Genomic DNA, 13,614 nt, shown 5'->3' on the forward strand with positions numbered 1-13,614 from the left:
GAGCTGAACAGAAGGTGGCGCTGTCCACAAAGGCAGACATGCGATTGCAGCCACGATCACTTGCCTGACAGAGTAGTGGAGCGATGGAAACAGTGATGAAGACAACGAGCAGGAGTGAGCAAGGTGGAAAAAGACGAATGAAAAATACAAGAAATGTGATGGATAGCTAGAGGACTTCCTGGACTCAATTGACTAGAACTGACGTTAGTGCCAGTGACGTTCAGATGTTCCATGTGGTTGATAGGATGAAATGTGATCCTAGTGAAAAGCATAATTGTGAATAACGAGTCGAGCTAAGCCAAGGAGGGCGAAAAGGAACAGACCAATGACAGGCAGACAGCTGACAAAACGGACCGTAGACAAACACACAGCGCAGCAGCCACATATGAGTGGAGGAGGGAAGGGCAGCGAGGAGGGTGGTGTTGGGTACGGGGTGAACATGGGGTTTGTTCTGGAGGACAAAACGTTACAGAATGTTCAGATAGAAATGTATCGGGTAGAACAGACGCCATTGGCTCGTGTAGAATAGGGAATCACGTCCGCTCTAGTCATTATATTTCTCTCTGCAACGTTCTGAACAATTCTGGTTACTGAATGAACCGGCACCCATGGTGGAGGGGTAGGTAGGTAGTTGAAGGTAGGGAAGGAGGGTTGTTGGCACCTGCTTGAGCTCACAGGTGAAGTTGGGGTTCCGGCGTAGCACAGCTCTGGAGCCCCCGGGGGCATAAGCAGAGTTTACCCAGGAGTGGGAGCGGTCTATCCCCTGAACATCATATCACATCAGCCACCACACCGACACACAGGCAGCCACAGGCCATGGGGGGAGAGAGGGAGCGAAGGAAGGTTAGGGAGGGTGGGAGGATCAGGGAGGGGTGGAGACAAGGGTCAAATTAGAGGGAGGAGAAGGAAGAAAGAGAGGGAGAGAGAGAGAGGAGGGGAATAGCGAGGGATAGAACACAGAGGGACAGACATAGGCACACCACAAGATTGCATAATTGACAACAGCGGTGGAATCAACCAACCATTGGCACAAACAGACAGGAATCACAGACATGCACATCAAGATACAACACTGGAGCATCACTACGGGAGGACGAGGGGAGTCTGATTGTATGTTTATTCACAGGAATCACAGGCATGCACATCAAGATACAACACTGGAGCGTCACTACGGGAGGACGAGGGGAGTCTGATTGTATGTTTATTCACAGGAATCACAGGCATGCACATCAAGATACGACACTGGAGCGTCACTACGGGAGGACGAGGGGAGTCTGATTGTATGTTTATTCACAGGAATCACAGGCATGCACATCAAGATACGACACTGGAGCGTCACTACGGGAGGACGAGGGGAGTCTGATTGTATGTTTATTCACAGGAATCACAGGCATGCACATCAAGATACGACACTGGAGCGTCACTACGGGAGGACGAGGGGAGTCTGATTGTATGTTTATTCACAGGAAACACGTCGGACAGACATTCAGCGTACATTTAAACAGCCAGAATGCCATTTAACCCCAATTTGAGAAAGTGTCTATGTTTAGACTGGAAGAGGCAGCAGCGCTATCATAAGCACACAGATAACATATTCACGAGTTCGTCACATAGTGCCTTTACTTCCCCAACTAGAGGAGAAACGGAACAGGTTGTATTTACAGTGCCTAGACAGGACAGGTTGTATTTACAGTGCCTAGACAGGAAAGAGGCAATGTCTAATATAGCTGTATTACCGGAGAGGAGCCAATGAGAGAACTCAATTCAATACCATTTGATTTGTATTTGAGGTAGAACTGACCTTGCTGGCGATGATTCTCTGCACCTCCTCGTCAGGTGAAGTGGGGGTGCTGGCCAGGTCAGGGTTGGAGTTACTGATGCTCTTGGAGCGGGCCAGGTGCAGGGTGCTGGGGCGGGCCGTTGCCCTGGACAACGTGGCGTACTGGATGGGCAGCTCGTAGGCCGGGGTGGCACCCCCTGGGTCAGGGAGGAGAGGAGGGCACTGATACCAAGACACACTTATGCTCATTTTAGTAGTTGAGTGAGAATTCTCCAACCACAAGGTTAAATGAATCACACCCAAGCACATCAGAGACATGGATAGATTAAAATACTCTTCCTTGAAAGCATTGGGACTACATCTTTACAGCTGGTGTGGAGATATAGTGAATCTTCAGTGCCTGCTGTTCCATTCCTCACCAGTAGGAGGCATGGCAGGCTCGGCAGTGGGCAGGTGGAAGCAGTAGTGGATGTAGGAGGCCAGCAGGTTGTTCCTGCCATGCTGGTCCTGGTTCCCCTCCAGGTTCTTATGGATCTGGTTGACCAGCAGGGACATGGCCTCGAACGCTGCACGGCCCAGGTTCACTGAGAGATGGGAATGGAGAAAAAGAGGCAGAGATCACACCTGGGTTTGCACTTTTGGGAGTGTTCCATTTATTCCATTGTACAAGGCAAGCTCAATCGTGCGTAGACGTAAATTATTTGAAAAATGTATCCTAGATCTGGAAGAAATATTTGACCAGGAGTGTTTCTGCGGGAGAGATGAGGATCTTGAAAGGGCCATGAGGGATGAGTCAATCTAAGATGGCCGCCCTCTGTAAAGTCGCCAAGCCACTCACCGATCTGTCCTGCGATGACGGGCGGGTGGACGATGAGCAGGATGAGTTTGGAGAGCAGCTGGTGGAGGAAGCGGACGCAGGTGTCGAGTAGCGCCCCCCGCAGACCGGTCATGCTGGCCTTCAGCTCACCCTCCACGTTGGCCTCACTGATGATACAGTCCTTCAGACGGAACGGGAACGAGTACTCCTCCAGGACGTAACACAGGGTGAAGAACTTATCCAGGTGGGGGTCCTAAGAGACAAAGTCACATTGGGGGGACGGGGGGGTATTCTTTTAATTTACAATCCCATTGACTAGAGTATTAGAGAAAGTGAGGTAAAGAGAGAAGTGAGAGAGAGAGAGAGAAGTGAGAGAGAGAGAGAGAAAGAGAGAGAGAAAGAGAGCGAGCGAGCGAAAGACAGTTACCTGAGTGTGAACTGAGGAGGCAGCTGTCACCTCCACATTGAACACCTGCTTGTGATTATCCACCCACTTCATGCCTGGAAGCTGCACCTGCAATACACACACATTACCTACATCAAAACTCAGCCACACACAGACTAAGCATACAAACTCGTGAGTTCATGAGAACTAAGCATGCATGTGCTCACACACTTACGTCAGGGGTGAGGACGGAGTAGCTGGGTGGTGGTTTCTCCACAGAGACCGGCAGACTGAAGGAACCGGTCCGTAGGCGGCCATGTTGCATCAGAGGAATCCACTGTGGACACAGAAAATGTAATGCACATTATTACATCACACATAAATAAAAGACACAGCACAGCTAATCACTGATGACACGTCTAGTGTTTCAAAGGCCTAAATATTAGTAGCTTGTAACTGAGGTATGTAATGGGTAGGGAAGCACCCTAACTTGGGTCCATAGTTTCCCCTGGTCAGGTAAGTGGAAAAAACCTCCGGGTCCTAGTGAAGCGTACTCACGGTGTATCCCACGGGGGTCTCCAGGGGCGTGTTCTGTTTGGGCTGACAGCTGATGTGGTAGAAGGTGAACAGGAGGTGGTGGTTGTCTGTCAGGTTGGCTGGAATCTTCATCTTCACCTCCTCATAGAACTCTGGAGACCTGAGGGGAGAGAGAGAGAGATAGGTGAGAGAGGGAAGGGGAGGAGGAAATAGACAGAATGAGAGGAGTGTAACAGGAAAGGTGTGGAGGGGAACGGGCTCTTACTTGTCATGGTAGATGACGGGTGAATAAGCCTCTGTAAAGAACTCAGCACAGCTGGATTTCCCAAAGATCACCTATTATGATGAGAGGAGACCGTTTTTATTGGATCTATGCCCTTGTACAAAACACCACACCGAACCACCTTTTGCCCTCAGAGCATTCTTGATACACAAGGGAAACTGTTGAGTGTGAAAAACCCAGCAGCGTTGCAGTTCTTAACACACTCAAACCGGTGCCTGGCACCTACTACTAAACTCCGTTCAAAGGCGCTTAAATCTTTTGTCTTGCCCAATTCACCCTCTGAATGTCACACATACACAATCCATGTCTCAATTGTCTCAAGGCCTAAAAATCATTCTTTAACCTGTCTCCTCCCCTTCATTCTACACTGTGGATTTCACAATTGACATCAATAAGGGATCAAAGATTTCACCTGGTCAGTCTGTCATGGCCTAATGTTTTGTAACTCTGTATGTCCATAAAGGAATTTACCAGAATCCTTCTCAGAACTGCTATGTAAATAACATGTCATACTAAATGTAACCTACGGTTCTTTAGCATTACAGTTGGAAGTTTTACAAATTAGGTAATTTATAATTAGCTGGTTTCTAAACATCATTAATTGAATTTGACAGTTTTTTTTACATTTTATGGACTGGGAATATTTCCAATAGTTGTTTAGAAGTCTCCACAGGGCTCCTTCAATGGATTAGGACATTGTTGCCAGGGTCCCAGGTTAGATTAGGGTGTGTCCTAAAGGCTCCAAATGGATTAAGAATCCACTGCACTGAGACTGAACAACACCACAGCTTTCAGACAGGAAGTTAATTATGTAGTAAAATCCCTCCTCCAGTTTGTTTTAACCATCAAAAAATGTTGGCTGTTTCCAAAAACCAGGAACTAGGGTTACCTACCCCCAACTCAGTTAAACACACTGGACATTCTTGTAGAGTGAACTACTCGTGGGGCACATCATATTTCACAGCATCAGGCTTTTCTTTGTGAGGGGGACGCCATTGTCCTGAGAGCACTGTGTTACAAATCTGTAGAGGTTTCCTGTTTTGTGATTGGTGGACTGGTGAAGCAGGCCAATGACTCACCGGCATGGCCAGACTGGGATCCTCTCCTGCCATGAACTGCACCTTGACAGCAATGTTCCTGACTGAGCCCTGCCGACTGCTGAAGTTCAGGCTCTGGGGGTAGATATACAGCAGGTTCCTGGAAGTGGAGAGGAGGAGGACAAGATGAGGGAGAAGAAAGAAATGGCAGTGAATTTGAATTCCATAATACAACCCGGAAGGCATAGAGGGGTCATTACACTCTAGTTTCAGCTCAGCTAACCTACACGCTGCGGCTGTCTGCCAACATATCCTCCCTACTAACTAACGCACGCACCACAGGGAGCATGCATAGTCAAATCAATTATATCTGGCTGTGACTACTTACCACATTTCTGGAACAAAAACAGAATATCTAGCCTAAATTAGGAGGGTAGTATTAGGTAATTGCCGCAGATTTATAACAAATCAAAAATAAATCTTAACAAATAGGCCTATAAAGTGAGAAGGATTGGGAGAGAGAAACCATGTGTTTCGAGGAAGCATGTGTGATCTAGCAGGGTGTGAGTGACCTTCAACTCCTGTCCAAGTCAAACATGTGAAAGAACTTCCGAGCATACCAGTATATTCCAATCCAAAATGTAATTTACTTATCAGGAACACACTCACAAACAACACAGAGCAGTATGACATTATATTGTCATGGTCTGATGGTCAGCCCAATAATACAGTGCCCAGTTGCATAACACATCTTAAGTGTTTCTCTTAAGGGAAACCTACCCATGTGAGAGACGCAGACTCGGTCTCAACCTTTAAGTCTTTACTGAAGACTTATCTCTTCAGTAGGTCATATGATTGAGTGTAGTCTGGCCCAGGAGTGTGAAGGTGAACGGAAAGGCTCTGGAGCAACGAACCGCCCTTGCTGTCTCTGCCTGGCCGGTTCCCCTCTCTCCACTGGGATTCTCTGTCTCTAACCCTATTACAGGGGCTGAGTCACTGGCTTACTGGTGCTCTTTCATGCCGTCCCTAGGAGGGGTGCGTCACTTGAGTGGGTTGAGTTACTGACGTGATCTTCCTGTCTGGGTTGGCGCCCCCCCTTGGTTTGTGCTGTGGTGGAGATCTTTGTGGGCTATACTCGGCCTTGTCTCAGGATTGTAAGTTGGTGGTTGAAGATATCCCTCTAGTGGTGCGGGGGCTGTGCTTTGGCAAAGTGGGTGGGGTTATATCCTTCCTGTTTGGCCCTGTCCGGGGGTATCTTCGGATGGGGCCACAGTGTCTCCTGACCGCTCCTGTCTCAGCCTCCAGTATTTATGCTGCAGTAGTTTATGTGTCGGGGGGCTAGGGTCAGTTGGTTATACCTGGAGTACTTCTCCTGTCTTATCCAGTGTCCTGTGTGAATTTAAGTATGCTCTCTCTAATTCTCTCGTTCTCTCTCTCTGAGAACCTGAGCCCTAGGACCATACGTCACGGCAAACCGGGCATGATGACTCCTTGCTGTCCCCAGTCCACCTGGCCTTGCTGCTGTTCCAGTTTCAACTGCTCTGCCTGCGGTTATGGAACCCCTACCTGTCCCAGACCTGCTGCTTTCAACTCTTAATGATCGGCTATGAAAAGCCAACTGACTTTTATTCCTGATTATTATTTGACCATGCTTGTCATTTATGAACATTTTGAAAATCTTGGCTCTCTCTAATTCTCTCCTTCTCTCTTTCTTTCTCTCTCTCGGAGGACCTGAGCCCTAGGACCATACGTCAGGACTACCGGGCATGTTGACTCCTTGCTGTCCCCAGTCCACCTGGCCTTGCTGCTATTCCAGTTTCAACTGTTCTGCCTGCGGTTATGGAACCGCCACCTGTCCCAGACCTGCTGTTTTCAACTCTTAATGATCGGCTATGAAAAGCCAACTGAAAATTATTCATGATTATTATTTGACCATGCTTGTCACTTATGAACATTTTGAACATCTTGGCATAGTTCTGTTATAATCTCCACCCGGCACAGCCAGAAGAGGACTGGCCACCCCTCATAGCCTGGTTCCTCTCTAGGTTTCTTCCTAGGTTTTGGCCTTTCTAGGGAGTTTTTCCTAGCCACCGTGCTTCTACACCTGCATTGCTTGCTGTTTGGGGTTTTAGGCTGGGTTTCTGTACAGCACTTCGAGATATTAGCTGATGTACGAAGGGCTATATAAAATAAACTTGATTGATTGATTATTCCTTAAGGTTAATCTTTACCTAAGATAATTGTTCAATGGCGTTGCAGAGCCCCTCAAACGTTTCCCATAGGTAAGGGCATACTTAAGGGTACATAAGGGGTTTTACGGTAGTTTGAAGGCATGTATGGAAGAAAAATTATGGTTACCATGGAGACGACCTGATTTACTGACTGAAGGTCTTGTCAAAGAGCATTTATTTGCAAATATAACTTATACATTCAAGACAGGGGAAATAAATAAAATATTTATTTTAGTTATCTTTTTCTCAAATTGTTTCTATTACTTTCTAAAACATCAGGCTAACTTAAAGAGTAGGTAGCTAACTAGCCAGCTGGCTTTGTAGCCATTGATTGTGCACCTTCCATTGTTTAGCTAACTAGCTAGCTAGCTGGTTGAAGTTTTCCTTTTGCAACCAGGGCAGAGGAAACCATTCACCTTCACAAATGCTGTTTACATTGATATCCATACTGAACGAAGCACTTAAGGGACCTCATGGGCACCATTAACTTTTTCACTTAATTTAAGAGAGAAATTCACCTTAAAATGTTTTGTGAATCTGACTTAAAGTTAAACTTGAGATGTTTTATGCAACCAGGCCCTGGTCCATATCTACAGTGGGGAGAACAAGTATTTGATACACTGCCAATTTTGCAGATTACTTACAAAGCATGTAGAGGTCTGTAATTTTTATCATAGGTACACTTCAACTGTGAGAGACGGAATCTAAAACAAAAATCCAGAAAATCACATTGTATGATTTTTAAGTAATTAATTTGCATTTTATTGCATGACATAAGTATTTGATACATCAGAAAAGCAGAACTTAATATTTGGTACAGAAATCTTTGTTTGCAATTACAGAGATCATACGTTTCCTGTAGTTCTTGACCAGGTTTGCACACACTGCAGCAGGGATTTTGGCCCACTCCTCCATACAGACCTTCTCCAGATCCTTCAGGTTTCGGGGCTGTCGCTGGGCAATACGGACTTTCAGCTCCCTCCAAAGATTTTCTATTGGGTTCAGGTCTGGAGACTGGCTAGGCTCCTTAGTTGCCCTGGCTGTGTGTTTCGGGTCGTTGTCATGCTGGAAGACCCAGCCACGACCCATCTTCAATGCTCTTACTGAGGGAAGGAGGTTGTTGGCCAAGATCTCGCGATACATGGCCCCATCCATCCTCCCCTCAATACGGTGCAGTTGTCCTGTCCCCTTTGCAGAAAAGCATTCCCAAAGAATGATGTTTCCACCTCCATGCTTCACGGTTGGGATGGTGTTCTTGGGGTTGTACTCATCCTTCTTCTTCCTCCAAACACGGCGAGTGGAGTTTGAACCAAAAAGCTCTAGTTTTGTCTCATCAGACCACATGACCTTCTCCCATTCCTCCTCTGGATCATCCAGATGGTCATTGGCAAACTGCAGACGGGCCTGGACATGCGCTGGCTTGAGCAGGGGGACCTTGCGTGCGCTGCAGGATTTTAATCCATGACGGCGTAGTGTGTTACTAATGGTTTTCTTTGAGACTGTGGTCCCAGCTCTCTTCAGGTCATTGACCAGGTCCTGCCGTGTAGTTCTAGGCTGATCCCTCACCTTCCTCATGATCATTGATGCCCCACGAGGTGAGATCTTGCATGGAGCCCCAGACCGAGGGTGATTGACCGTCATCTTGAACTTCTTCCATTTTCTAATAATTGCGCCAACAGTCGTTGCCTTCTCACCAAGCTGCTTGCCTATTGTCCTGTAGCCCATCCCAGCCTTGTGCAGGTCTACAATTTTTCCCTGATGTCCTTACACAGCTCTCTGGTCTTGGCCATTGTGGAGAGGTTGGAGTTTGTTTGATTGAGTGTGTGGACAGGTGTCTTTTATACAGGTAACGAGTTCAAACAGGTGCAGTTAATACAGGTAATGAGTGGAGAACAGGAGGGCTTCTTAAAGAAAAACTAACAGGTCTGTGAGAGCCGGAATTCTTAATGGTTGGTAGGTGATCAAATATTTATGTCATGCAATAAAATGCAAATTAATTACTTAGAAATCATACAATGTGATTTTCTGGATTTTTGTTTTAGATTCCGTCTCTCACAGTTGAAGTGTACCTATGATAAAAATTACAGACCTCTACATGCTTTGTAAGTAGGAAAACCTGCAAAATCGTCAGTGTATCAAATACTTGTTCTCCCCACTGTACCAGGACAAACAGAGACTCAGTTGATGTTAATGTAGGTCATGTGTATTTGAAACCTGGAGGCCTGACAGAGTTACTCCAGAGGTTGGGATGAATGCCAAGGTCATCCTGACTAAGGCCACGGAGCTGATCTCTGATTGGACCACGACTGAGCTAATGTTTCACAGTAATTTTGGACATCCAATATAAAAGAGTCGTATCATTACTGATATCCGATGTGAGACGAAAAAGATACTACAGACCTGAGGCACTTATACATACAGCTGAGAAAATGAACCCAGGGAAACTTTTTAACGACAACTGAGGAGTAACAACACCCTTAACAAAGCTTTAAGACAAACAGGCATAGGAAGGGGCACTGGGCGATTCTCACTAGATTTCAAGTCGATAGTCTCTCTGAAGAGATAAATAAATAATCTCTCTATATAGCCTCTGTCCTCAGATCAGGATGAGGGCCACACTACTCTGCCTGCTGTGTATGGCCATGTGTTTAACAGGGATCCCAGCCAGCCCCGTCCGGAAGGCCCAGAAGAACAACCAGGCTGCCCCCATTGATGACATGAACGTGCTGATGTACGGCGTGCTGCAGTTCAGCGAGACCCTCCACCACGTCTACGAGAGCACCGATGCCAAGTTTGAGCGGATCGAGAGGTCGCTGAGGAGACATGAGGAAAGGTTGGAGAGGCTGGGCCAGGAGGCAGGCCAGGCCGCAGAGAAGGAAAGACAGATGAGACAGGTGCTAGGAGAGATACAGGTGAGGAAACATACTCGTCCTGCTCTGACGAAGGTCTACTGTGAACGGAAACTTGCCAATTAATTTACTGAAATGTGCATAGATCTAAGTGTGCAGAGGCTTTTTATTCAGTAGAATTTTGATCTTGCACCTTAACTACTCTGTCAGGTGTACAGTAGATGTATCTATTTACTTGTGAAAACATACCCAGTCAGACACCTCAAACTAACTCTGACAGTGTCATCAATTGGTAGATGCGTTTTGAGAGGGTTATGCATCTAAAATTATGATAAATTTGTGGATTTCACTCCACAGAGCGACAGGGCAGTCAGAGATAACCCTGCTTTGCCAACAATCTGAAATCCCAGTCAGTCAGATAGATAAGCTCTATTCCTCTGGGCTCCAACAGGGAGAGAGAACAGCTGAACAGACATTGGAGAGCAGCTGAACAGACACCATTGGCTATTTGGCTGAATGGGCCAATAACTGCCATGAACCTGAGCACTCAACTATCTGGATAGCTTTTCAAGATAAACACAAAGCCATGTACATATTCGTTTTGTTTACTCAATATAGATCCTAATGTTCTGAGATCCGAGGGAGTGTGAGAATGACATTGGCCAGCCAGTGTATATTGAGGCCAAGGCAGTTTGAGCAGCTGGTCTAAGATCAGTGGGAGGGAGAGGATTTAAAGCCAGATGCTCTTTTCCAAGGGCCAGATGGCTGGGCTGCAGTCAGAGGCTGAGGAGGCTGAGGGCAAGGTGGCCCGGGTGGAGCAGGAAGAGGGAGAGCTTAGGACCAAGGTGATCAACCTGGAGACATACCTTCAGAACTACCCCCCCAACACCATACAGGACTTAAAGGTAAGGTACACTTCTCAATCACACACAGATTATGCCAAACAATCCAATGCCAACACACCCAATCTGTTCTATTCCATTCATAAATTCATATGTGCGTGTGTGTTTTCAGGATAGGGCGTTAAAACACTCCAGTGTTCTGGAGGCCCTGCTAACATGGACACAGTTCCAAAAACAGAGCATTGAGAGTCAGAACCAACAGTTGACCAAGCTACAGAAACTGGTGGGTATAATAGCTGAACATAGTTTGAAAAATGCTAAATAGAATCTGCCCATGATTGATGTAGTGATGGACGCCGTGTTTGACTAAGTTTGCTTTGTTTTTTATTTCAGAGTGAAGTCAGGAGATAGCCAGTCCTTTGTCACATCACCTGATGGTTCCACTGCATCTTAACACCAGCTACTGTAGCTACTGAAACTACACTCCATGACTTTACCCTGGTGCATAAATACCCTGTCTACTCATACAAGCATAATTCACACTGAACAAATACTCCCACCCAATAAACTGAATTACAATAACATTATATATTTATACCACTGGATTATACTTCTGAATACATTTAATTGTGTTTAACACATGCCCTTTTTTATTGTACATGTACATGTTCTTTATTTTAATTCTAATTCATTCTTACTGCTGTCATTTTGTATATTTTGTGTGCAAATAAAAATCTGAAAATATAATTTCTGAGCTGTGGTATGTGTGATCTATGACAGTGTATAAGAGTGTACTGATCTGTAGGTGGTATGAGGCGTGTAGACTGACCTGTAGGTGGTGTAAGGCGTGTAGACTGACCTGTAGGTGGTATGAGGGTTGTAGACTGACCTGTAGGTGGTGTGAGGGTTGTAGACTGACCTGTAGGTGGTGTGAGGCGTGTAGACTGACCTGTAGGTGGTGTGAGGCATGTAGACTGACCTGTAGGTGGTGTGAGGGGTGTAGACATAGCGGGCAGGGAACTCCAGCACCTCCTTGGTGGGGCGCACCCTCAGGTCAGGGTAGGGCTTGACATGGAGCAGCTCAGGAGACAGGCAGTAGTGAGGAGAGTCTGGGGCAGGAGAGATGTCTATCTTCAACTGGGCTAGGGACAGAAGGAGCAGAAAGAGAGAAAAACAAGGTTACACTAGTAAACATAAAATATATTCTCTATTCAGCCTATAGAATTTGTGCAGGTGATTATATATAAACATATATGTGTGTGCTGATGAGGTACTGTAGTAGGTACCTGTGACAGGTCTCAGTCTGCGTAGGACAGAGGACGGTCTGCGCATGTCTGCCAGAAACTTGTAGAGGTCTTCATCACTCAGCCTGTCCCCCTCCTACAGATACAAAGATCATAGTATATTGGCACACAGACACAAACCACACTGAGACAGGTTACAGTGCCTATAACAAGTATTCATACCCCTTGGATTTCTTCATATTTTTTTTGTTACAAAGTGGGATTTTTTTATTTTTTTATTATGTCAGAGATCTACAGAAAATACTCTGCAATATCAAAGTGGAAGATAAAATCGTATAAAATATGAATGATGAAAAATATATATTGATTAAAATCAGTATTCACCTTTCTGAGTCAATATGTTAGAAACACCTTTGGCAGCCATTACAGATGTCAGTCTTCATGGGTAAGTCTCATAAGAGCTTTGCCCATCTGGATTGTGCAATATTTGCCCATTATTCTTTTCCAATTTCTTCAAGCTCTGTCAAACTGAATATTGATCTTTATGACAGCACTTTTTTCATGTCTTGCCATATATTTTATAGGAGATTTAAAGGGATAGTACAACATTTTGGCAAGCAAGCCATTAAACTCTAAACTTTAAAATCACAATTGGCCTCATTGTGAAAACCCTGAGTGGTTTCCTTCCTCTCCAGCAACTCAGTTAGGAATGATGCCTGTATCTTTGTAGTGACTGGGTGTATTGATACACCATCCAAAGTGTAATTAACAAATTCACCATGCTCAAAGGGATATTCAGTGTCTGGTTTTGATTTTTTACCCACCTTTCTTTACGAGGTATTGGAAATGCTCCTTGGTCTTTGTGGTTGAATCTGTGCTTGAAATTCACTACGTGACTAAGGGACCTTACATATAATTTTATGTGTGGGGTACAGAGATGAGGTAGTCATTCAAAATTCATGTTAACCCCTATTACTGCACACAGAGTGAGTTCATGCTACTTATTATGTGATTTGTCAAGCACATTTTTACTCCTGAAGTTATTTAGGCTTGCCATAACAAAGGGGGTGAATACTTACATAACCAAGACATTTTATTAATTTGTATTACTTTGTAAACATTTCAATCCCACCTTGTAACGCAAAAAAATGTTTTAAGAAATCCAGGAGGGGTGAATACTTATGATAGGCACTGTACACCTGGGTAGCACAAACACACAACCTTCTGACTGACCTGTTTGAAGAAGTTGGTGACTGTGAGAGTGGCTGGACGGAAGGTGGCAAAGTTGCACATGTCCTCTCCTACACTCATCCGCTCAAACCCTTTCTTCTTTCTCTCGTTCCATGTTCCATGGCCTTTCCGCTCTGACAAAAAGACAAGTCATCCGTTTAGACATTAAATAACAATTATTACATACTGATATTATGAAATGATGACACTTTTGTTACATCCACAATTCAACAAGAAGTGTCTGAGTGTGACTGATGTAAGGAATTCCAACGTGTATTTCCATGTGTATATTAAGAGAGAATCTGTGTGTGTGTGTGTGTGTGTGCTTGACATCCTAACTGTGATTAAACCAGGGGGTGTTTGGTACAGGTCAGAGGTC

The 13,614-nt window shown here is 45.3% G+C and overlaps 1 protein-coding gene across 1 annotated transcript in view; it reads right to left on the bottom strand.

Moving 5' to 3' along the window:
* Positions 1-13,614, bottom strand: part of LOC120037053 (dedicator of cytokinesis protein 7-like) — a 46,839-nt gene that overhangs the window by 19,446 nt on the left and 13,779 nt on the right. The window contains exons 11-23 of the mRNA XM_038983272.1: positions 13,239-13,369; positions 12,048-12,141; positions 11,741-11,903; positions 4,882-4,999; positions 3,785-3,855; positions 3,541-3,679; positions 3,218-3,319; positions 3,025-3,111; positions 2,619-2,850; positions 2,200-2,364; positions 1,802-1,977; positions 662-763; positions 1-64 (exon numbers count right to left, since the gene is read on the bottom strand). The exon at positions 1-64 is cut by the window's left edge and continues 23 nt beyond it. Coding sequence (XP_038839200.1) covers positions 1-64; positions 662-763; positions 1,802-1,977; positions 2,200-2,364; positions 2,619-2,850; positions 3,025-3,111; positions 3,218-3,319; positions 3,541-3,679; positions 3,785-3,855; positions 4,882-4,999; positions 11,741-11,903; positions 12,048-12,141; positions 13,239-13,369 — 1,644 coding nt within the window. The remainder of the gene's footprint in view (positions 65-661; positions 764-1,801; positions 1,978-2,199; positions 2,365-2,618; positions 2,851-3,024; positions 3,112-3,217; positions 3,320-3,540; positions 3,680-3,784; positions 3,856-4,881; positions 5,000-11,740; positions 11,904-12,047; positions 12,142-13,238; positions 13,370-13,614) is intronic.

The sequence above is a fragment of the Salvelinus namaycush genome, chromosome 3 (assembly GCF_016432855.1).
Source record: "Salvelinus namaycush isolate Seneca chromosome 3, SaNama_1.0, whole genome shotgun sequence".
In the NCBI taxonomy this organism is placed as follows: domain Eukaryota; kingdom Metazoa; phylum Chordata; class Actinopteri; order Salmoniformes; family Salmonidae; genus Salvelinus; species Salvelinus namaycush.